At 33.4% G+C, this 25,432-nt stretch overlaps 4 protein-coding genes and 1 pseudogene across 4 annotated transcripts; 3 read left to right on the forward strand and 2 right to left on the reverse strand.

Moving 5' to 3' along the window:
- Positions 1–329: 329 nt before the first annotated feature.
- Positions 330–3,514, reverse strand: LOC123217726 (protein BRI1-5 ENHANCED 1-like). Its single transcript, XM_044638831.1, has 4 exons — positions 3,366–3,514; positions 903–1,427; positions 633–831; positions 330–549 (listed from the first exon to the last, which is right to left on the reverse strand). Exons 1-4 carry the CDS (start codon positions 3,490–3,492, stop codon positions 408–410), a joined length of 993 nt encoding a protein of 330 aa, XP_044494766.1. The 5' UTR covers positions 3,493–3,514; the 3' UTR covers positions 330–407.
- A 2,636-nt stretch (positions 3,515–6,150) lies between these two features.
- On the reverse strand, positions 6,151–8,282 carry LOC123216442 (annotated as a pseudogene).
- A 2,700-nt stretch (positions 8,283–10,982) lies between these two features.
- LOC123217331 (probable protein S-acyltransferase 14) lies at positions 10,983–15,639 on the forward strand. The gene is made up of 7 exons (XM_044638298.1): positions 10,983–11,583; positions 12,138–12,357; positions 12,447–12,538; positions 13,157–13,280; positions 13,366–13,451; positions 13,777–13,842; positions 15,013–15,639. The coding sequence occupies exons 1-7, from the start codon at positions 11,374–11,376 to the stop codon at positions 15,136–15,138; spliced, it is 924 nt and encodes a 307-aa protein (XP_044494233.1). The 5' UTR covers positions 10,983–11,373; the 3' UTR covers positions 15,139–15,639.
- An 822-nt stretch (positions 15,640–16,461) lies between these two features.
- Positions 16,462–20,004, forward strand: LOC123215259. The gene is made up of 7 exons (XM_044635278.1): positions 16,462–16,614; positions 17,766–18,140; positions 18,233–18,390; positions 18,462–18,542; positions 18,893–18,968; positions 19,055–19,138; positions 19,610–20,004. The coding sequence occupies exons 2-7, from the start codon at positions 17,783–17,785 to the stop codon at positions 19,768–19,770; spliced, it is 918 nt and encodes a 305-aa protein (XP_044491213.1). The 5' UTR covers positions 16,462–16,614; positions 17,766–17,782; the 3' UTR covers positions 19,771–20,004.
- A 3,603-nt stretch (positions 20,005–23,607) lies between these two features.
- On the forward strand, positions 23,608–24,688 carry LOC123217678. The gene is made up of 2 exons (XM_044638776.1): positions 23,608–23,707; positions 23,794–24,688. Exons 1-2 carry the CDS (start codon positions 23,651–23,653, stop codon positions 24,391–24,393), a joined length of 657 nt encoding a protein of 218 aa, XP_044494711.1. The 5' UTR covers positions 23,608–23,650; the 3' UTR covers positions 24,394–24,688.
- The last annotated feature ends 744 nt before the right edge of the window (positions 24,689–25,432 follow it).

The following is a 25,432-nucleotide window of genomic DNA, read 5'->3' on the forward strand; positions in this document are numbered from 1 at the left end:
TTGGTCTAAGGTTACGTCAATCCAAACTGGGTTTAAATAAGATCTAGTTTTAAATTAGTTTAAATTTAAAAAAATTAATTTAAAATTAACTTAAAATTAATAAATTGAAGCTTAAATTTGACTAAAAAATAATATAACTTTATATTTGATTTAATTCCATTCAAATTTGAATTTTTTATCTAGTTTTGAAGTGGACTTATTGAGTAAAAGTAATTTCAATCCTTAATTTAAATTTGAGTTATTCCATCGTACCATTGGTTGACTTTTATAAGTATTACCCACCATCACTATTGCAACTTCTACAGTTAAAATGATTTTTCGTAGGGCCAGAATTTATATATCCACACACTAAAATGAAAATAATTGTACATGTACAATTTTTACGAGGAAACTGCATGATTTGCACTCTACAGAAAACCTTTCTCTCTGCAGCATTGAACAGCACCATCAAACATGTCGTCAGGCCCATATTTAAACTTAAACCCACAATCCAAGAGCTTTTTTGATGAAATTCCAAGTCTTTTATACGCTTTAATCTTCTGCAAACGTCTGCAATAAATAAAAAAAAGGTTCAAGTTTTAACCCTTTAACACCATACATGCATACTTAAAAATGAATTTACAGAAACTCACTCTGCTGATGGTAGTTCAAATTCTGGGTATTTGGTTGAGAAGTACTCGAACATTTCATCAATGGTCAGTTTGACTGATGAACAAATGTACCTTCCCTTCGAATCAGGATATTCAAGAAGAAAGATTTGTGCAGAAGCCACATCATCGATGTGCACCATATTATATGTATAAAAAAGATATTTATATTTATCTTGTTTCCCTGCAATACATAGAACTATGATCAGATTGTTGCTTGAAACTTGGAAAGTTTAAAAAGAAAAATGAACGTACCCAATATCATAGTGAGAAAAATGTAAACGGATGAAGGCATATTAGGGCAAATGAAAGGTCCAACAACCAAGGGAAGAACCAGAGATACAAGATTTAAGCCATGTTTTTCTGCATATTCCAAGGCCGTCTTTTCTGTTGTAATCTTGGAAACCAAATATGCCATGCTTAAATTATCGAAGTTTCTACACATTTCAACGTCGCTCCACGTACTTTCATCCAATATATCGCCACTTTTGTCATTATAAGCTATGGTGGCGACACTAGAAGTGTAAACAACTCGTTTCACTGTCTTTGAATTCAAGCATGCCTTTAAAATGCCTAACAATCCTTCGACGGCACGTTTTGTCACTGTTTCTTCTCCCTCTTTGTCATTATCCATAGGGTGAGCTATGTGAAACACTCCCACGCAACCTTCAATGGCTGCGTTGAAGCTTTCTGGATCACTGAGATCTGCATTGAAAATTTTTAGCTTCTCTGATGATGCTCCTGCTAACTTTGTGATATAGCTGATGTCTTTTCTGCCGTCTGGAGATTATAACAAATATCATATATTATATTACATTATTTACCGACAATTATGGCAGAAATCAAGATTAATAAATTTAAAATTAATAGTATTATTACATTGTTTTATTTATTATCGCAATGATTATAGGAAGTAGGAACCTAATAAACTACATTGAAATGGCACTTGTATGTGAACCAACAATCAGATTAGACTGGTTTGGTTACCAACCAAGATTTTGGCCAAACCTTCCTTTTCAGTTTAGTTATCATTTTTATGGTATTTGTAAATTGATTAATCAAACCAAACCTATTTTAAATGTTGAAAAATCGAAACAAACAACCACTCTAAATGTGGCTAAAATGATTGTTCAAAGTAAAGTCAATTAAAAAACAATTAACATAAAATTTGGTTTAGTTATCCAATATATTCAGTTTAATTCATAACCAATTAATTTTTCAACCTATCTGATTTTGGTTTACAATTTTCTCTCAATGAAACATTAATTCAGTTTAAAAAGTGATTTGATTAATGGATTTTGAGCTACAACTTAAACTTCTACAAAATATAAAATAGTTTAGTCTGAGCTTGTTTTCTTCTTAACAAAAGTGGCTGGATTATGTGAAAGCTTTTTAACGCTAATTTTTTGAACAAAGTTTAAGATGGTAAGTTGAAATTGATTATTAATTTATCATTCAAAGAAAATAAATTCAATTTATTTGATAAAAAGGATTATTTCTTTACAATATAAAAAAAACATGAAACCTTTCTGACATAAAAGGATTGTATTATTGTGAATCTGTGATCAATTTCAAAAAGTTGAAAACTCTATCGTTTTTATTATTGTTTCTGGGATAATTTGTTGTTTAAACGACAATATTGTGGATGACATGCTCATTTAATCATCATCATGAGTCATGATAGTCGTTCGTATCATCTTAAAGTATATGACTTGATTGTCATAATGATTATTATATTTAAAGTGTGAAGTCATTCGCACATTAGCGATTCTAAGTTATTCTTACGATTTAGATTTTATCTAAAATGTGAGGTATATATGATTTTGAATTTTCTAATTTTAAATAAGTAGTTTTTGAAGGGTATTCTTTAAAAGTATGTTATATCTCTCATATGCAAGGTGAACCTTTTTGGAATGGATAAAGAGTTGGGCATTAGTGTATAAACACAAGGAAAAATCATAGTCTTTGAATAAGAGCGGTCCAAATGTACCTAATGTATTAAAGCCTTGATGTAAGGTTTCAACCAATAGTATGTAACTCCTTCAAATGACTGGTTATGAGAAGTATTGAATTGATGAGCGGATGTGCGAGGGAAAGGTTGTTCCTTGAGTTGGAAGAGGTTCAATAGCACCCAAAGTATTTGAGTCTAGCCTTTTGAAGTGATTAGTTGATGTGAAATTCTAACCAATAACATATAATAGACCAATTGTGAGAAGTTTTGTATTGATGGATGTACGGATGCATGAGGGAAGGGTTGTTTCTTAAACTAGTTTTTGGGTGAAAGAGATCCACTTAATGTTTCATAACCCAATTCACTCAAATGTCTGATTGATATAAAGTTAGTTTCAACCAATGATATATAACTCTTCAAGAAGTCTAGTTGTAAGGAATGTCGAACGGATTATCTAATGTGTGATTGTTGGTGTTGTCTTACATACTGGAAAGAATGTCAAACCAATGACTTTATGTGTGATGCAAAGGTTATTGGGTTCGGTGGAAAATGTATTAAATGTTAGTGTGTAAATGTTAAGAAATACTCACCCCTTCCGGTTAGCTTGTAGGGTGAAAAAGGCCATTAGGACATAAAATTTTTTAACTAAAGTTCTACACATCCTGAAGAAATAAATGAACCAAAATTTTCATATGCAAAATTAACAGAGAATCTGCAAAGAGCTAATGAATAATCATGTCAGTGATCAAGAAACTTAGAAAACATACCGGGGTCTGATCTAGTAGTGGCATGGACTGTGTAACCATGCTGAAGAAGCCTCATCACCAGCCAGGATGCTACATATCCTGTTCCACCCGTTACACAAACTCTGCCTCTATCTTCTTCTTCTTCCATCTCTCTCTTTCTTTCTCCCTCTCTTCTATCTCTCTGTGTGTTTCAGTTTAACATTTGTCTATCTTAAATAAGCCACAGTTTGCATTAGTTAAGGATCATGCAAATTTTATATTTGTCTTTACAGGGAGATCGAGATTAACTTTATTAAAGTTTGAGTCATTTTCTGTAATTGTTTAATAAAAGATATACATCAAAGCTATTACGTATTTAAGTAACGTATAAAATTTGATCCACCTGTTTCTCACAACCGTCCTCTTTTCATATAGAATATTCTAAAACTCGTACGCAACTCAACTCTCAAGTTGCAAATACGACACCGTTACTATATTATATATGCTACTCTTTTCACGTTCATATTAAATAATTAACATTGACGTAATCGGCAGCTCCTTTAATATTGTTTTTCTTTTTCACCTTGCTAAACTTCAAACGCTGGCCGACAATTGCTTGCATTTTGAGAGATAAGATTTTTTTAGAATTCGGCCCAAAGGACTATTTTTCACTTCAGTTTTAATACAAAGGTATATATATTTATAAAATTTTAAAAATTTGAATACTCATTTGTAGATAAATTGTTGTTAAATCTTTTTTATTAAAGTTAAATATAAAATAATTATTTTATTAATAATATTAAAAAATATATAATTTTATTTCTTTTTTTTTAGGTTATAAAAACTCTCATTTCAATTTCAACCTCAACTTTAAAAAATTATTTTTTCTCTAATAAATCCTTAGGGTTTTCTCCTTTCTCTAGCGACAGCAACAGTGGCTACCATTGTCTACACTTTAGCTCGTCGTCTCCTTTCTGATGTCGACACAAAAGAAAAACTTTATCTCCGTTGAGAAAGAGACGAAACTGATTATCTTTATCTTCTATCTCTATTGATGAAAAGAGGAAGATAAATCGTCTTTATCTCTTCCTCAACTCGTCTTCATCAACGGAGACAAAATTCTTTGTCTTTATTAATGTTGTCTGTCGAGGCAGGAGATAGTTGGGCTAAAGGGGGAGATAGTTATAGACCCTATCGTCGTTGCCAGAGAAAAGAGAAAACCCTGGAGACTAAAGGGGGGGGGGGGGGGGGAGGTTGGGAGGTAAAATGAGAATTTTCAAAATCTGGGAGAGAAAATAAGATAAAATTATTATTTTTTAATATTATCGATAAAATGATAATTATATCCTCAGCCTTAACAATAAATTTTAACAGTAGTTGATTCATAAATAAATTTTTAAAACCTTGTTGGTGTGAAGCAATTAATTGGAAGGTCTAAGCATGTAATAATAATGAAGTCTCAAGGGCCCAGAAACGAGGGTGGGTGCCATGTCGTAGGTTAATGCTCCTCTAGGTTGAGTTTCAATATCTTTTTACTTGAATTTGAGTTGAATAGAAAATATGATAATTCGAGTTTTGTCAAGTCAATAAAGATAATTCAAATTTGAATCAATACTTAAGTTTAAAGTTTAAAACTCGTTTTGAGTTCATGACTCATAATTTGTAACTTAAATTCGTTATTTATTATAAAACAATGTTGTTTTATCTAATTATAAATAAAACGATGTTGTTTTGACAATTGATTGAGATAACTTAAATCGAGTGAGCTAAACTCGAACTAAATCAAGTCATTATTCGACTCATAAGTTAGTTGAGTTGAACTTTCTCAAATTTAAGTTTAATTTGAATTCATAAATAACCAACTCTCCCAATTTGAGCTCAACTCAAATTCAATCTAAATAAATTTGAGTTAAATCAAACCCAACTAAAACTAGTTTTCTAGATTAAATCAGCTTTGTTTAGATTCAACCCTACTAATTAATCAGGTACTTACAACACATTAGGCCAAATCTTTGCATTAGGCATATGTAAGGGAGCATAATTCATTCCTTTTTTAGTTATATTCAATTTATTGTCAAAATATATTAACGTTAGCTCAATTATAGTTGTAACCGAGCAAAGTCAGCTTGGTCTCAGCTCAATCTTCAAGTTGGAGTAGTAGTCTTAGACTCTTAGGCCAAGTTCCAGTTAGTCAGTCAAATCCAATGAATTGTCAAAAAATCATTAGCAAATTTATTTTCTTTAATGACTTTTCGTCTTCAAAATTCTTTGTTGGCTTTTAATCTTCTTTGGCAATTTTTTTTTTCATCTCTAGCAATTCTTTCTCCTCGTCTCTATTGTTTTTCAACTCTTTCTCCAATAACTTTATTATCAAGTCGAGTAAACTCACTTCTTATATTCGAGATGAATTAAGCTTTGTTTTGACTTAATTCGGTTTGAATTCACCCCTGATTAAGTCTACTCAATAAGTTTACTCCAATCTCTGATATAAGAGAAAGCTAGCTTGAGTCCACTTAGGGCAATATTCGGGTTCCTTTTAAATCAAGATTCTAGCAGAATCGAGCTGTCTGTAAATTATGTACTGAAGAGAGCTTTGAAGGTTTCATTCGTTGACTTCATTTGATATGCTTATAAAATTTTTCCTTTCATTTTTTTTTTTAATATGATTCACTGACTACGAAAGATCATTCGAGAACAGCTGAGCAAGCTGTCCTCCTAGTCCACATGCTATGCGAATATATTTATATCATATTGTCAACCAAAATACACACAAACGAGTAAAAAAACCTGAGCAAGACGAACAATATGGAAATAAAAACGTGGGCAATTATTTGCTTTTAAGAAAGCCCTTTTCCTTGCAAGAATGAATTCCTACATCGAACATTTCACTGAGGCTATGGCTTGAACTTGAATCCAGAATTTAAGAGCTTCACTGACGAGAGACTGCATATCTTATAGCCCTCCACATCCTTCAAGGAACTGCAGGACAAAAAGTGAAGGCTCAAAAAATATAAATATATTTGTCACACATTAGATGCAATAACAAAGTAAATTTGTATCATTGGGTCCATATAGTTTGAACCATTCTTAATATATTATCCGTTTTGGAGTTTTGCAACTTATGTCTTGACCACTCACAAACTATTTAATATGGCTTGTTTTAGACTTCTCAAACGATGTGGACATGGGATCTACCCATACATACCCAAATAGACTTAGCGTATTCACAAAAGTTTGTTCCACTATTGCTTATTCTGATGCAAAACTAGATTAACTATCAAGATATTTTCGCTTTTGACATACATTTCGTAACAGTTTTGCTTTGAAGTTTTGTAATTTAAAATATATTTTAATAATTTAAGAGTTTACAAATTATATAACTAGTTTATTTTAATAATCTCAAAAAATGTGAGATATCTAAATAAACCAAATATCTCTTGTACTTTATCCACATGTGATTGACTAATGATGATACAAAATTATTATAAACATCAACTTTCTCTGTGCTTGGTATTTGAAATTCTGGGTATCTGGCTGAAAGAAATTCAGACATTTCAAAGCAGTGATATTTCAGCCGATAAGCAAATATACCTCCCTTTTGCGTCAGGATATTCAAGAAGGAATATATGAGCACTAGCCACATCATCTATGTGAACCAAATTTGATGTTATCATAGTTTTATGCCCAAACGACTATTTCCCACCCAAGGTTTGTCGTTTTCTCAAGTTTTTATCCTTTAACTATGAAAACACCAAACACCCACCTATGACAGGTTAGATTTAACAAAACTCTAACGTGGTAAGGGTAAAATCGTCATTTTCTCTATAATATTAAAAATAAACTAAAATAGAACCTCTTTTGCCCCCCTAAACTTTAAAAACTAAAATTTTTTCCCAGCCTAAATTTTAAAAAATCACAGTTTCACCCTAAGGTTTCGTTTTGAAATCTCCGACGACATCTCCGGCTCTATTGCCGACGGCCTCTTCCTCCTGAAGCATTCTCTCATTCCGACGATCTCTTTCCTCCCATTTGGACGCCCGATCGATGTCGAAGAAGCCGTAGCTTCGTCTTCCCAGTCATCTTCTCAGACGAAGACGAGACAACTCGTCGTCCTCTGGGAAGACGAGTTGTATTCATCTGGGAAGACGATCGTCCTCCCAGACGACGAAGACAAGATCGATCGATCTCGTCTTCGTCGTCTGGGAAGATGATTTCTCTTCCCAGACGACGTCTCTCTGCGCCGGATGGGTTGGGGTGGAGTTGAGGGGGGCCGTCGATGGAAGAGAAACCGTCGGGAGGGGGAGACGGCGGGCGATTGCATCGGAGAAAGTGAAAGGGTTTGGAAATAAACCCTAGGGGGGGAAATGTGATCTTTTCAAATTTAGCTTAGAAAAAAAATGTTAGTTTTTAAACTTTTAGGGGGGAAATGAGATTAAATTTACCACCGTTAGGGTTTTGTTAAATCTAACCGAACATGGATGGGTGTTTGGTGTTTCCATAGTTAAATGGTAGAAACTTGAGAAAACGGCAAACCTTGGGTGGGAAATAGTCGTTTGGCCTAGTTTTATACCAATTCCCATCACCTGCATTCATAAACATTCACAATTGTGTACGTAATTATGATCAATGATGGTGATTCAATTTTGCACTGAATAAAGATAAGCCGACAGTATGTATATGCATACCTAAAATCATAGACATTGCCATGCAAACTGAAGAAGATATACCAGGACAAAGAAATGGACCGACGACCAATGAAGGCACCAAACTCACAAGATCCAAGCCGTTCTTATCAGCAAATTCTAGAGCTGCCCTTTCAGTCCTTGTTTTAGCAGCCACATAAGAAGCTCCAAATAGATTTTGGCTTTTGTAGAACTCAATATCAGTCCATGAACTCTCGTCGGCAATCTCTTGATCATTGCCGCTAAAAATGACAGCCGGTCTCGTCGGCAATCTCATGGCAATTTCAATAATATATAATATTATTAAAAAATTATTAATAAAATAAATAATATTATTAATATAAATTTGAGTTCAAACTATTTTAATTCGAATCCTTCGCTAACCATAAGTATAGGACGTCAGGTTGGCTGGGGCGAAAATATTTTCCATGACCACGTATTATGATTAATTTTCATGGAAAATTTAAATTGCAAGAGTCAACGGTCAACAATTATATGTATTGTTTTCGGTTTGCCTCAATTTTCAAGTGAGAAATTGACTTCACCTGGATCAGGCCTGATGGTGATTCGAGCTGTGGATCCTTGTTGAAGAAGCCTTATAATCAGCCATGACGCAACGAAACCGGTGCCACCGGTAACACAGACTACACCTTTCTCCACTTCCATGAAACTTTTTAATGAAGATATATGGTTTTGCTTTGGTGGTTGATAACTACTACATTTATTTGTTTGTAGTAGGCTGGTAGCCGTTCGATTTGTCAATGTCTTCGGCAGCGGTTGAATTTAAGCCAATAGTAATTAAATAATATTATTAATAAAATTAATAATTTTATTTAAACATAAATAATATTATTAATTAGATAAATAATATTATTAGGGAAAGACTATCTCAAAAGATTGCTCCATGTCAATTGTTGAATAGTGGTTAAATTAATAACTTTAAATAAATATTAAAATAATATATATCAAACATAAATATTATTTGGTGAATAGTATTAGATTTGTTTTATTATATGAACTCCATAATGAAATTTTTTTAATTTTTATTCACTATTTAATTTTTAAATATAAAATCCAAACATTATATAATTTATAATCAAATGAAATTTGAACTATATTTAATCAAAACCAAAATTGCCTTAGTTATTACGCACTACTATGCCAATTTGAAATAAGTATATGCATTGCAATTACCGAAGCTCATGCAAAATTTTTGTACTGTCGTGAAGGTAAGAGTTTGACTAGATTAAACTGTTATGATTTATTTAGTTTAATGATAGATTAACCTGATCCAAATATAAAGTTTAATCTAAGTTGAATTAGACATTAAATTAAATCAATTAATAAGGTAAAGATTCGGGAGTAATAATTAATAAATTTAGAAATTATATTTTTTCCCGATTCAACAAGTTTGACCTTAATCTATATATAGTTATACGTTAAAACAAAATTTAAGATTATAATTGTAAATTCCAAAAATATTTGTAATAAATAAAAAGAAGTCTTCATTTTCGTAATTATAGTAAATTGGTAAACTAGATTTCTACGACCACTTTCATAAGTTTGTACATTTAGTTATTGTAATTTTGAATGGTTAAATAGCTCATTCAAATTTTGACACAATGTTTTTGTGGACAGCATTATTTATAATATCGATGATATAATAAATAATATTATTTATCTAATTTATAATAATATTAATCTCATTAGCAATTTTTGACATCTTTAATAATTTAAATAAGTTTAAGTTTAAATTTGAATTAATTATTTAAAATTCAAATCAAATTCAAATTAATTAATTTTTAAATTTGACTTAATTCAAATCTAATTTTAATTTCATCACCAGAATTAGATCGGTAATGGGTGAAAAAATGTCTTTATAAAATTATATGGGTATAAATTAACAAGGCAAACCTTTGGTGCCAATACATCATTCAGCCTTCTTACTAATTACAAAGTAGTCTCTAAATTTAATAAAATTATATACATATTTTTTTATATATAAATAATAATATATTATTTTATTATTAAATAATAATTTATTTTTAATTTTCAATTACCTATTTATATAATTACACATAATTTTTTAGACACAAAGTCATTGCATTACTCATCTCATCTCCTTTTTATTAAGGCCAAACGACTATTTCCCACCTAAGGTTTATCGTTTTCTCAAATGTCCCCCCTTTAACTATGGAAACACCAAACACCCACCCATGGCCGGTTACATTTAACAGAACCCTAACGCCTAAAAATTTTATCTCTTTTTGCCCCCCTAAACTTTAAAAACTAACATTTTTTTCCAGCCTAAGTTTTAAAAAACCGCAGTTTCACCCTAGGGTTTGGTTTTGAAATCTCCAGCGACCTCTCCGACTTCGTTGCCGACGGCCTCTCCCTCCCGAAGCAACCTCTCCTTCCGGCGATCTCTTTCCTCCCATTTGGAGGTCCAATCGACGCCCGGAGACGCCATGGAAGACGAAGACGAAGCCATCATCTTCGTCTGGGAAGACGGTCGTCTTCCCAGAGGTCTTCTTCTGGGAAGACGAAGTTCTTCATCTCCCACGGCGTCTCCGGGCGTCGATCGGACCTCCAAATGGGAGGAAAGAGATCGTCGGAAGGAGAGGTTACTTCGGGAGGGAGAGGCCGTCGGCAACGGAGCCGGAGAGGTCGCCGGAGATTTCAAAACCAAACCCTAGGGTGAAACTGCGATTTTTTAAAACTTAAGCTGGGGGAAAATTTTAGTTTTTAAAGTATAGGGGGGCAAAATTATATTCTATTTTAGTTTATTTTTAATATTATAGCGAAAATGACGATTTTATCCTTACCACCGTTAGGGTTTTGTTAAATATAACCGGTCATGGTAGGTGTTTGGTGTTTCCATAGTTAAAGGGGGGATATTTGAGAAAACGCTAAACCTTGGGTGGGAAATAGTTGTTTGGCCTTTTATTAATCGTTCGTCGCACTTAATCGGTAACAAATCCTACCATAATTAAAATTAAAAAATAAAAACGCGTCCTGCTATTTTTATCTTATAATTTGCTTTCTGCTCTCCAACGTCATGGTCATGGATCCACACCCCACCTGGAATCCCAAGTCTCATAAACCCGAGATTCACAATTCACTTCCCAAACACACAAAATTTACAGGAAACAAATAGAAACGCATGAAACACCCTTTTTTCATTTTTATTTGTGATTCTGTTTTCTTGTTTTTCACGACTCGTAATGATATGATTGTCATCTGGTAATGCCCCCAGCTTAATTCTAAACCCCAAATCATTCACGCATTCTGCCTGGAGAAATCAGAGGAAACAAACGCCAACTTGTTTCTGGAATTTATTTTTTTATTTTTGGGTTTAGGGTCTTAGTATGCATAGATCTGGAGCTGCGATGGCTTGGAATGTGTTCAAATTTTGTACGGCCTTGCGGGGTCTGGGGTCGATCATGATCTTGTTGGTTCTTGGTGTCGTCGGTGTCACCTATTACGCCGTGGTTTTGACAAATTATGGCCCAGCTTTGTATGACGGAGGGCTTGATTCTGTCACCGCTCTGGCTGTGTTGCTCTTGTTTCATTGTTTGGTAAGTTTCTCAGGTTCATCACTTACGTGGGTATATTTGAGTTTTACAATTTTTGTAAATTGAAGGGTTTTGTTTTAGAATTTGGTTTAGCAAAATGGAGGAGCTTGTTTTGTAATTTTTGTTGTTAATTATTGTTATATTAATAATTTTCAACCTTTGATTTACAAAATTGGACTTAGAGAAGTGATTATCGTTTCAAACAAAATTAAATATAAAAGCACATCATTTCTATTATGTTAAATGTAAAAAAATATGGTTAGGAAATTTGTGCTGTGGGAATCGATTCAAATGGCCATTTTCTAATTGATCTTTTCATTTGGTGAATCAACTTATGTTTTGATGAGTTCAAAAGACAATTTTTTTAGCTGCCTTGGAAGTCTTCAAATTGTAGCATTTGATACTATTATTGGACTTATATTGTTAAAGAAAATAGATTCCAGAATTGTTTTTAAGCATGGCTGAATTTAATTTTTAGCTGAAAAGAGTTTGAGAGAGCTGTTCAGGTATATGGAGTGGATGGTACATAAAATGGAAAGTTCCTTGTCGTTTTGCAGTTGGTGATGCTATTGTGGAGTTATTTTTCAGTTGTTTTGACTGATCCGGGTAGTGTGCCACCTAATTGGAGGCCTACTATTGATGAGGAGAGAGGAGAGAATGACCCGTTAAATGGTTCAGAATTCAGTGTTGTGCAGTCTGACCCCTCAAATCAAAGAATCCGATATTGTCGGAAGTGCAACCAGCTGAAGCCACCCAGATGCCATCATTGTTCTGTGTGTGAGTTTTGTTTACACATAATCACATTCAATTGGAAATTTTCCTTTTGTTAACCTCTCATAACTGAAAGATAAGTTGTTTTGTTTCAGGTGGACGGTGCATACTAAAGATGGACCATCATTGTGTTTGGGTTGTTAATTGCGTTGGGGCATTGAATTATAAGTATTTTCTTCTCTTCTTGGTATGTTTGCTGTGCTTTTTAACCCACAAATTCTTTTAGAAAGAAGCATAAGAAGTTTTATTCAGCCTATAAATTGTTGATTTTAGTTCTGCTTTGGTCTATTCCCAGTTTTTTAATAGATGAAGACTTCTGTCTCAAATCTTAGTTAAGATTATGCAGAGTAGCTCTCATAGAGATGGTAAAAGAGGTAAAAGAACAGAAATCTCATCTGCAGTTTGCTCCATGGTAGGCTGGGTTTTCAGTTTCATGACTCGCATAAACTTCTGTTGGGAAGAAACACTCTAGTTCCTTTTGGATACCACATGATCCAGATCTAAATGCCTTGAAGCTCTTATATATCAAGATGACTTTTTAAAATTTAATTTGGATGTGTAATGGGCCATCATTTTGTCATTTGAATCATTGTTAAGAAAGTTATGCTGTGAACAATACATTAATAGGTGGAAGGCATCCTTAGTTTAAGTGTTACAGACCTTAGATTGAGTTTATCCTGTTTTAACTTATGTGTATTTGTTGGTTACCGGTTGATTGTGGTTACACACTATTCGGTTGGGTCTTTTACGTTGATACCTTACAGTCCTAGTCCTTACTGATCATAAATATGATAAATTAATGCAGTTCTACACTTTTCTTGAGACAACACTGGTGACACTATCACTACTTCCACATTTTATAGCGTTTTTCAGTGAGGGAGAAATTCCAGGGACACCGGGAACCCTTGCGACCACCTTTCTTGCCTTTGGTATGACTTGTTTAACCTGCCATCTGACTTAAATTATTGGTTCCATCTGTACTTTCGTATAATTTTGGGTGCTGGCTTGTGTCAGTTTTGAATCTGGCATTTGCGTTGAGTGTGTTGGGCTTTCTGATCATGCACATATCATTGGTGGCTGCTAATACCACAACTATTGAGGTATAGTATTTTTTTTTTTTTCTTCCCCATTTTTTCTTTTACTTTTATGTCACATTGTTAATGGTGGTGTTTCTGGTATATATTGATAATAATAATCTTATAGTATATGGAGGAGGATTAATTAAAATCAGATTTGTATGGGAGGCCTTCGTTTGGGGCATGCTTAATACATCAGGATTTTCAGGCCTTAGTTAACAGAAATGCAAATACATTGTGGATTTTCTATGATCTTCTGTTAGGGATTATAATACTTGCACAACTTTAGAGGAAAGTGCTGGAGATGAGGGATTATTCATTGACAAATCTATCATTTTGTTGTGATTAGGCATATGAGAAGAAGACCACTCCAAAATGGCGTTATGACCTTGGTCGAAAGAAGAACTTTGAACAGGTTATTACAATATTCAACATGATGCTCTTTCTTCTTTGCATCAAAATTTTGCATAAGATTTACAACTATGAATATTAACAAAATGTGCAGGTTTGGCTGAACCATGCCAAACAGTAAATTTTAAAGTTCTAGAAAATTATTAAAGCACTCTTGTTTAACATGCTTGAGGCATTTCTACGTTATAAACATGACCTAGGCAAATAGAAAAATGTTTGGGTCGTAGTCATAGAAAATTACACAAGTACCACTGCATTATCACGTTATTTTGGCAATTATTATTGTGTCAAGTGATTCATGCTCATTCCATATCAGGAACTGGTCTGGGTATAGTGAATATAACTGTAATGATCTCTTTTCTTACCTATATTTGGATTTAAGGGAGGCCGTAAAACTTAAGTTATGACCAACAAATCTACCCTATTCCTAAGAAAGCCACAAGTTTTGGATGCTAGAAACGTGACTGGTCATCCTATGAATTGTTTTTTGTTGTAGTCATACAAAATTACACAAGTAGCACTGCATAATCAAGTAAGTCCTTTTGGCAATTATTATTATGTCGAGTGATTCTTGCTCATTCCATATCAGGAACTGGTCCGGGTATGGTGAATGCAACTGTAATGATCTCTTTTATTACCTGTATTTGGATTTTAGGGAGACAGTCAACCTTCAGTTATGACCGACAAATCTACCCTATTCCTAAAAAACGCATAAATTGTGGATGCTAGAAACATGACTGATCATTCTATGAATTGAATTGTTCTGGATTCTAGCTGTAGTGATGGGCTGGCAGGAGTGCTAGCCACAACAACAGGATTCATTACAACTTTCATGTTCTATTTTTTGACAACTAGGATTGATATTTCAGAACTGGGAAAGTGGGATCCCTGTGGTTAGTAAATTGGAAGTCTGGATTTCTTGGATCCCCAAACATTGATAATATTATTGGAATCGTTTTTCTCTCTTGTAGATTGGGAAGATGGGTTAAGGTGTGCAAGTACGGATGAGCAAGGATTTTTGCTTTTTCAAGTAGTGACAACTCTTTTACTTCTTAAACACTGAGAAATAATTGTATTCAATGGAAGCAGGCTCTTTAAAGCAATGTATTAGGTTATTTTTGTATATTAAAATTTGACATTTAGCTGACATTTTGTTGTTGATTTTACTTATTAGGTTTTTGGGACAGATAAGCGATATTGTTTCATACCCGCTTATTCAGACGAAGATTTACGCCGGATGCCTGCACTTCAGGGCCTTGACTATCCATCAAAGCCTGACTTTGATTCTCAAGAGTTCTAAAAACTTGTACACCGCTAGGCAACTGGAACTTTTCCTCGTAGCATTAGATATGGAGCCCTGCAAAATGTTCCTTTGCATCCTAACTAAACAGTTCTTAGCCAATTTGGGCTCCTAACCATTCATTCCCACAACTGTCCATCTGTACAGATAAACCTGAAAGATAAGAAGAGAATAGCAGGGTATATTAAGGAGCAAATCACGGGAAGCAACATTAGTGTCGCTGGAGGATATCCTTTGAGGAGCTAATGTTTATTTCATGTTCTAATTACATGTTTGAAATGTGGGAACAGTTAGATTAAGAATGCAACTTTTAATTTGGTGGCATGCTGATGTTATTGTAGGTTTCTCTTTTGCTTTTTTATGTAAGAGCTTTTTGCTGATCAATCTGTATACAACGCTTGTATGCCCCTTGGAAATAGAATTGATCACGCGTGTATGATACTTGTATGTAAATTGGAAAATACAGTTAATCAAATTTTCTGTCCAATGCTTTTATGCTCATTCATGTTGGAACTAGAATTTATCAATCTTTCTGCATATTATTCCTTTATTTCTCTAATCATCACAGCATACCTCATAAATAGTGAACTGTTTTAAGGCTAATTACAATCATATTCTGTTGTGGATCACTGATGATACTTGATATGTTAAATTTGGCTCTTGAGCCGAGCTAGAGTTTGTGTTTGTTGTTGCATGATTGGTTTGAATTCTTAAAAGTTAAAAGATCAAAATCTTGCATTTCACCTATTAAAAAATCGTAATCTAACTTTGAACATGAGGATGATGGATAAATATATAAATTATCAGGTTTAATGTAATTTTTTAAGTCAAATTTGAGTCAATTATATTTATTTCAAGCTTGAGTCTATAACTCTCAAACTTGTTAAGCTTAAACTTTATATAAATTTGATTAAGTTGAACTAGATTCAAGTAATTCACGACTTGATTTGATCCGATTACAACCCTAACAATAAGTAAGATAGGATGTAATGTAACTTAAATTTAAACAAAACTAAATTCAAATTTAATAAACTAAGATGGTTTGAAAATTAGTTAATTTTATAATGTTTGAATTAGTTAAAACTTGATTTATTTTGTAAAAATAAGTTTAATTTTTTATTTACGCTGAACTTATTCAAACTGAATTAGAATTCAAATTTGAATAATTTTGATGGAATTCAGCCTAACAATAAAGTATTTTTCAAATTTGCAAGGTCACACCGAATTAGCTGTCACGTGATCATCAAATGTCCTGTGTTTGAAACAAGGAAACGGAATTATAAGGCAACGGAAGACGGGAACATTCTAGCTAAATTTGCATTGTGTACGTGTCACATTCTCAAAAATTCTTCTTTAAAAAAAAAAAATTCCCGGCAGCTATTTAAATTTGATCCTTGTCATAGAAAAAAATAGAAGCCATTCTCTGGTTCCTTCTCTGAGACTCGCGATCATCTCTCTTCTGATTCATTTCTTCAGGCAAGTCTCTCTCGCCTTCTCATATATTTTGGCGTCATAATTCTGTTGTAGAATGCTGATAATAATCATAACTTGTGGATCTTGCGTATTTTTTTAAACAGTTAATAATTATGATTCACCCCATATTTTACCGCCACCGTCTCGGTTTTTCGGAGAAACTGTGCTCTTGATGGTCTCGAAATTAATTTTTCATACACTTTGATCATCGAAATTTCGGTTTTGCTTTCAATTGCGATATTTTCTTAGCAATCAAACATAATTCAAAGGATGGATAAATTTCCTGAGATTTTTTATTCGCTCTTCTTCGAAGTTTAGTTTTTCAGTTTGGTAATAGCTGTCTATGGTTATTCGAATTTAAATATTTGGAAATTTCATTTCATTCTGTATTTCTTTGCTATCTATCCGCAGCAGAGCAAGAAGGCCGACTCTGAAATATTAATTTTATTATTTTTTGGATCGTGAAAAACTAACCAACCAGGGCATATGGTTAATCGTCTGCCTTCCTTTCTCTTGTAATGACTAAGTTACATGTTCTGTTTAATCATTGTTGTTTCATGGCATCAGCAATCATATATATAGGGAACGGGCATAAACTACAAATCGTGTCTGGTAAAAAGAAGGAATTTTGTGAAGATTGTTTCTTAATTTGAAAGACCTATATTGAATTGTTATTTTTCCTTTATAAATCTCAAATTTCGGATGTGAGACGCATGAAAAACTTTCACGGTAAATTACCAGAATTATGTTGGTTTTCTCTACCGTTAATTCTTTTTTGATGATGTGAAGTTTTTGTTTGGGACAATTTCTCATGGATTTCCCGAGAAATTGAGAATTGAAGTTGTGGCTGGTTATGTTAATATATTTTATTCTTTAAATTCCCAAAGATAAGATGAGCAGGGTGATTTCTTTGGCATGTCTCTTAATCATAATAGGTTAAGTTTAATAAGAATAATATTATATGCATTGATCATAAGTACTGATGATGAGTCATCATGTAATTAAATATTATTTTATCTTTTATATAAAATCACTAAATTGACACACTATCATTGGTATCCAAATTGATAATTCATTATAATTGTAGATAGTTTTATTAATTTAATAATATTTCTTGAAAGGAGATCTTCTTCTAATGCGGTCTGTTCTTCTAGGGAAATCACTGTATGAAATGCAGAGGGAAAGAGAAGGTAGAAGTGATCTCTTTGATATGGATGATCCATTTACTATTTTCCGAGGCTTTGGTGGTTTTGGATCCCACAGGAGTATGATGCCTAGCCTGTTTGGAGGAAGGCATCCATTTGATGATCCATTCTTTACTCGTCCTTTTGGCTTCTCTGAACCTGGCATGTTTGGTCAAAGAACTTCATCCAGGAATACACCACAGACCAATGAAGCAAAGGGAATAGTCATTGAAGAACTAAATTCTGATGAAGAGGGAGAAAAAGAAGAAGATAAAGGTTCTGGGGCACGTTCTGGTTCAAGCAAACAACCTTGTGTTGAGCATCCGGATGATATTGAGACTGATGGTAACCAAATTTTAATGTTCTAGTAACTTTTCTTTATCTTTGCTTTTGGGTATAAATGACTACACATCCATAATCCTGTGTTCATCTAATAGAGAGTAAGAGTGTGAATCATATAAACCATCACAACAAGGTGGAAGGGACGCAGGCTCAGGCTTGCGGTTTTAGTTTTCAGACTTGCAAAGTTACATATGGAGGTGTTGATGGAGCTTATTATACTTCTACACGAACAAGAAGGGCTGACAATGATGGTGTAAGAACCTTTTCAGTGATAGTTGATTCCTTGTTGGATTTTCTCTCTCTAACGTTGTGATTGTGTATCAGATGGTTCTTGAGGAGAGCAAAGAAGCAGATACAACAACGGGTCAAGCAACACATAGGATTTCTAAAGGGATTCGTGATAAGGTTGGTGCAGTGACAAAGTTCTGCATCGTTTCTCCAGCTTCCATTGCACAACTATTTGTAGTTTATTAGTTGGACTTTTCTAGTCAGAGCAGCTTAAATCAACTCTTTTTTTTTTAAATTGTAGCTGCAAACCGTCTGTTTCACACTTCATTATTCTTTCATTGGGTGGAGTCTAATGTTAACTGTTTATTGCACGTATATTTGATCTCAGGACTCAATATTCTGTCTCTACTTTCTGATCTAACGAGCACTTAGCAGACATCCAGGAACAAATAAATTCATTCATTTTTCTTACTGAAATTTGACCATTTAGTTTAGTGATGACTGAGGTGGTTGCATTGCCCTTGCAGGGCCATTCTGTTACAAGGAAGCTTAATGCAGATGGTAAGGTGGATACAGTGCAAACTCTACACAATATGAATGAAGGTCTGTAGCTTCTGTCTTGTCATTATTTTAACCATCTGAAGAATATAGAACACCAATGGAACTATTGTATTGTAATTCTCTTGCAGATGAGCTTGCTGGTTTTGAAAAATCTTGGAGAGGGAATGCAAAACCTGGTTGGAGTGATGGATTTAATAGGCTTCATAATGCAGGTAACGTTTTATCTCCCTAATGTTATAGTTTATGTTCTTCTTGTTTTTATTTCTAGTCATTTTCTTGTGTCACCTGTCCATACCTTAATTTCTGGTTGCTACTCATTTACCTTGGATGGATTATATTCTTGGTCGAAACAAGGAATTTTTAGCCCATTAACTGAATGCTTTTTGGATCGTTTACGCGCGATAGTTCTGTCAAAATTCAAAACAGGCTTGGTTACTTTCTCTTGCCCTTGTTAGAATCTAGTGTGGAAGGATCCCATTGCATGTGCTAGGGAAATAATTTTAAATGGTGATGTGAGCAAGGGATAACTAAAATTATCACATACTTGTACTGGACAGAATGATTTGCATTTTGCTCCTTTGGGAGTTCATTATCTTTTAATGAGCTATATAATTAACAAATTCAAATGTTTATCAACATCACATGGCGTTTGGTTGAAATTTCTTCATGCAATGGCAATGTAGGTTCAAGTAGTGATGACCAAAGTAGGAAGGCAACTGGAGGTGGCTGGATGCTTCCATCCACTGAGGGAGCCCGGAGTGCCAGAGGAATGATACCTGATAATGGAGGCAGGACTGCTTCTGCAGGCACAACTAAAAGGGTAGTTAGAATTAATATAGAATGATTCAAGCGTCTATTCTAGTTATCATCCATATGGAATTAGTATTTGGCATGGCAGTCTTTTTTTCCAACAGTCTACTATAGCTGTTAGGATTTGTTGTGTTTCTGCTCGAGATCATTTAAAACTTCTATTTGTTGTGGTCCGCAATGATTGTTGTGTTTCAAAATCTGTATAAATAAATGTGTCTATAGCCTTTGGATAAGAAAATGAGCTGATGATTGTGCTTTGCGGTGGTGATTGTTGTTGCCCCTTTTCTGTCTCCTTTTTCCCCTTAAATGATGTCCCCGGCCGACAATTTTAGATGTATAAACTAGTGATATATTTTGTTATCTTTGGGTCGGCGTTATGCATTTGTACTGTAGTATTGTTTAAAACTTAAAAAGCCGAAAAAGACGTTAGGGTAGAATCCAAATTCAACGTACCCTTGTGTTTTTGAGGAGAATTGAGTAGTTTTGGATCTCAGTTACATGGGTTGGTTTGACTAAATCACCTCAAATTTTGTTGATTATAATTAGGGGGCTTGGCTTTGGAACAAATTGAGATTGAGCTAATCTTCAGTTTATATTAGAGCTTACTTTAGTGGTAATAATGCTATTTGTTTCAACTATTTTTCTTTTTCTTTAAAATGATGAATGGTCAAATTGAAGGAATTCAAATTGAGTTGGAACTGGCTCATGCTTGGAATCAAACCTATTTTTCCCGTTGGCGTCGACTAATTATAACTATTAAAATTATGCCTCCTTTGTGTCTCTTTTGTAGGGGCCTTTTTACAACTAAATATAACTTTTGAATAATTTATTTCTTTACTTTTTACAAAGAAATAAATTCAAAGTAATATGATCGATCTTTTGAATCATTTTGTAAATATATCTTATAGAGGGTCTTTTAAGTATGGTATTATTTTTTTATTTTTTCAACAAATATCTTCAAAACCTTTTTGCCTAGTCCACTTTTTGAAACTTCTCACGTTACAATAACGGCCACCAAACTCCAATCAGTAACAAAAGCAGCTAGAAACAAGAAATGATGAAATGACACGTGAAGCCCATTTACAAGAAGCTTACAAAGAGTTGTTTAAGTGATTATGGAGTTTTAAAATATTTCAAGATTATTGTAGACAGGATTTGATAAGAATGGTTTGGTTTAGATAAAGATTTTCAGTTAAAAAAAAAAAACTCATAATTTACAGGAATCCTAAGAAGAACGAGAAACCAGAAAAAGCGATTTACATTACTGAGGGTAGGCTGCGGGTGTCAAGGTCTGTTCGTGCAAATCAACGTGATCGGACTTGGATCTGTGTGTTGGTTGTTAACTAATCATTCTCCTTATTCTATTGTTTACTTTGTCTTGCGCATCATCTTCCCTGTTCTGTCTTTAATGTTGGGTCCATACAATGGTTGACTTTCCACTGTTTATATTTATTTTTTAACTAAACAACCTTACTTAGTCAACATTTTATTTGGATTAAACATTAAATACGTAAAATTCCGATTTTAATGACAATTCCACATTTAAGTTAAAAATTTAATCTATCACTTTTGAGTTTAAAATCTATGTTCTCATTTTCAAACTTAAAATATCATACTTTGGATGGGAAATAGCCATTTGGCCTGATTTTAATTGTCAAGGCAAAGCTTCGCTTTCGGTTTGGAGCAAGATCGCACGTGGGACTAGTTGGCAACATGTTAAATCACTGCTTCCAATTAGCTACTTAAGTTAATCTTACAATATAGTATATGGTTTATATCAACGTTTTCATTAATCACACGTTAATGTTACAAAGCCTTTTCATTTATACACTAAAATATGGCAAGTGGGTTATTTTAAGAGTGACTTAAACGAGAGTTGGATTAAAATTAAGCAAACCATTATAAACAAACTAATATGTTATAAAAAATATAATTACTTATTTATTTTTAATTTAAAATTATTTAATTATACAATAGTATATCAGTTCGTTTACATTTGTTATTATCTATTATTTGACATTTTTACATAAAATGTTATTTATAGACAAAAATGAATGATCAAAACGTAATTAAGATGGCACAATACAGAAACTTGGAAACTCTACTTTCCACATTCTAACCTGAAGGAAAATAGGTTGCATGATAATCAAGAGGATTCCTGGTTATAGACATTGAAATGGAATCAAGAAACTCTTTAATTTTAATCCTTTTGGTCGGAAATAAATAATCACAATCACATGAATCTTGTCCGTGAGCATTATTTGGCTGGCACGGCCACACGTGCATGTGATCAATACGGATTCTCCGATCTACCCACGACCACCTTATTCAACAGCCACTCATGTTCCAGGTTTGCAGTCGATTAAGAGACATAACGAGTGGTGACAGATGGTAAAAGCACTTAATCTCGAAACAATAAAATTATATGTATTTATTTTAAATATATATTTATATATATTATTATATATTTAGATAATTTTAAATTAAAAATAAAATATTATCCAATTATGTTATGATATATATATAATATATACTTATTTATATATTTAAAAAAGATACACATAATATTATTCATATTAAAAAATGATATCCCAAAAACTAATTATTAAAATTAAAAAATTTAAAACTATAATTTTAAAAAATTGGATGAGATCTCGAATTACCTATTTATAGTTTAATCAGGTAAAAACCTGAGTCAAATACTTTTTTAATTAAAACTTGATTTTGAATCCACATAAAATGTTTTTTTTTTTTTATATTAAACATATCTTCTATATTTTATAAAAATATAACTTTTTTTTCAACAATAAGGCTTCAATCGAATACCTCACTCATTAATTCAATATTAGGGATGGTAATTTGGATCTGATTTTAGAGGCCTCAACCTTCTCCGACCCTAACGGGAGGAGATTCCTTAATATAAATGGGAAAGAGACGGGGATGAGGATACATGTGCCCCCTCCCCGCCCCACCCCTCCCCGCCCTTATCCCCCTCCTTTTATATTAATATAGTTATTTAAAATACTAATATATTTTTTATAGTTTTAAATTATTTATGTTTTTCAAATTTATTTAAGTTTTTGTTGTATATATTAAAGTAGTTAATATATTATATTTGTAATATTTGAAATAGTGAGTTAATTTTAATTTTACTTAATTATATTATTTAATATATTTATATTGTGTTTAGAAAATAAAAAATATTTTTTTTCAAGTACAAGGAGGAGATTTTTTCCCGCGGGGATGGAGAGGGGATGGGGACTGGACGAGGAATCATTTTCATCTCCGTAGCGGGGATAGGGATTGATATCCCCTACAAAGACGAAGACGGGGATTGAGATCCCCTCCCCTCCCCTCCCCTCCTGGCCCCTCTCCGGTGCCATCCCTATTCAATATGTATCTCATTAAATTAAGTTTAATTTCATGTTAAAATTATATATTTAATGATTATTATACAAAATTATTTTAAATATTTATTTAAACTGTTTAACAATCTAACAATTGATTGGATTGAACCACCCTTTTATCAAATTAATATCTGAATTCTAAAAAGATTATTTAAAATCATATAAATTTTATATCAAAAATTCATACTTTTAAATATGTGATTTAAGTCACATAGAACAAACTAATCTTGTAATATGATTTACCTACTTAATCGGTTGTCCATCTATGAGAACTACAACAATTATTAAATAAGAATATGGTTAACTTGTTTTTGTCAAAACTTATTTTCTAACATCTTATTCAAGCTTGCCACTTTGTCACGGCAGAATCTTTCCAATTGAAACCTTCCTTGGTTGCTTGCATGCAAATCAATTAATTAATGTGGAGAGGCCTAGGTGGTATCTCTTTTAGTTACATATCAGGGTTCTCTTCCCCCAGCTCTACTACAAATCAAGTTCTAATAAGAAATGCCTTGTTGGTCTTCTGAAAATGCTACCAGAGCTTACCTCCAAGCTCTTCAAATGGTAAGAAATAAATCTCTCTTGTAAATCCTTCTACAGCGTGTGTGACTTTTCTGTGAAGTTTGAAGTGTTTTCTGTCTCTTTTGTAGGGTAAAAGAGGCAAGCAGCCCGATGTTGCGGAGTTTATATCCGCTCTTGCAGCTGGATACAATGCACAACTGATGGTGATGGCTTGCTCTAGCGTTTCAGTATCCACTGCACTCGCTCTTGTTGCAGCAGCACACCAAACTGGCGGTCGCGTGGTGTGTATTTTACATGGAGTTGACACCTTTCATGACTCCGAGAATGTCCTTGGCCTCGGTCCTTACTTAAGTTTCATTGAGTTTGTAGCGGGGGACGCACAAAACCTGTTAAAGAACGAGTACAAAGGTGCAGACTTTATGCTTATTGATTGCAATATTGATGTTCATAAAGGGATATTCAGAGCCGCACGAGATCAGAGCAGAAAGCATGGAGGGGGAGTTATTGTGGGGTACAACGCCCTGCGTAAAGGATCATGGAGTGAAATTAATAGTCAGTTTTTACCCATCGGGAATGGTCTGCTTATCACTAAAACAAGTGGGTTAGAGAAGGTTGATAATGGCGATGAAGTGGTTAAAGGAAGAAAAAGGAGTCGTTGGGTTGTTACGGTTGATAGATGCACCGGAGAAGAGCATATTTTCAGAATCACCTCAAGCATCAAAGAGTAATTCAAGCTTAAACTGACTCTAACAACAAATCATCCACAAAGCACAGACAGTATCCAAAAATAAAATGGTTACGATATTACGCAGCCTTTTGACTCAAAGGAAACAAGTATGAGAAGAAAGAAAGAAAGAAAGAAAGAAAATGTTTGTCTTAATTTCTCATATGGTTTCTTGGTAGGTTACAGGGGAAAGGTTGATAATTCTTAGCATCTTCGTCTGGCTCAGATTTTTTTTCGCTAAGAAGCTAGATGTTCTGTATATACAGTGGAATAGAACAACGGAATTTTTTTTATTATCAGTTCACTTGAGTATTCTCGAAAGGGCTACATTGATGTTAAATGCAAGGTTTTCAAAATCGTATCGAGATAAAAATCATTTTAAGTACTGGTTTTGATCGGATCAGTTGAACCATTTAAACTAATCGATTGACCCTTTTGAACCGGTCAAATTACAATTTAGTCATAAAATTTGTATGTGTATATTATTGTTTTACTTACTACTTCTTATATAAATACTCTTTAATTCTTATATGTTAAGAGAGAACAAAGTGGACGCCCTTATTAATTAAAACTCTTTCTGTGGCCTGGATTGCACTTCAAACTTCTGTTGTTAACTCAGTAATTGACAGAATAAATGTTCTAAGGTTGCAAGTGTTTGGTACTATGTCAATTAACACGTGCAAAGCTGATTCCGGAGGTTTTCTATTGGAAAACGTGTTTGCATGGTTTACTGTAAATGACTTTAAAATGTTTTCAGTACTGAAAAAAGGGATGCTTAGGCGCAAGGAATTATGTGACCATCGTAATTTAAGTATAGAGATTGCACATTTTATATAGGTCCTCAGCCTTTGACAATATTGCGCTGATGACTGTAGACTGGGCAAGAAACAGACTTTGTTTTAGTTTCTTTTACAGGATTAGGAATAATTGGTTTCTGTGGCCTGGATTACACTTCAAACTTCTGGTGTTAACTCAGCAATTGACAGAATAAATGAGAAGTCGCCGGTCACAGCAGCAATGGAAATCGCCGTCGTCAACCAACG

The sequence above is a fragment of the Mangifera indica genome, chromosome 5 (assembly GCF_011075055.1).
Source record: "Mangifera indica cultivar Alphonso chromosome 5, CATAS_Mindica_2.1, whole genome shotgun sequence".
Lineage (NCBI taxonomy): Eukaryota > Viridiplantae > Streptophyta > Magnoliopsida > Sapindales > Anacardiaceae > Mangifera > Mangifera indica.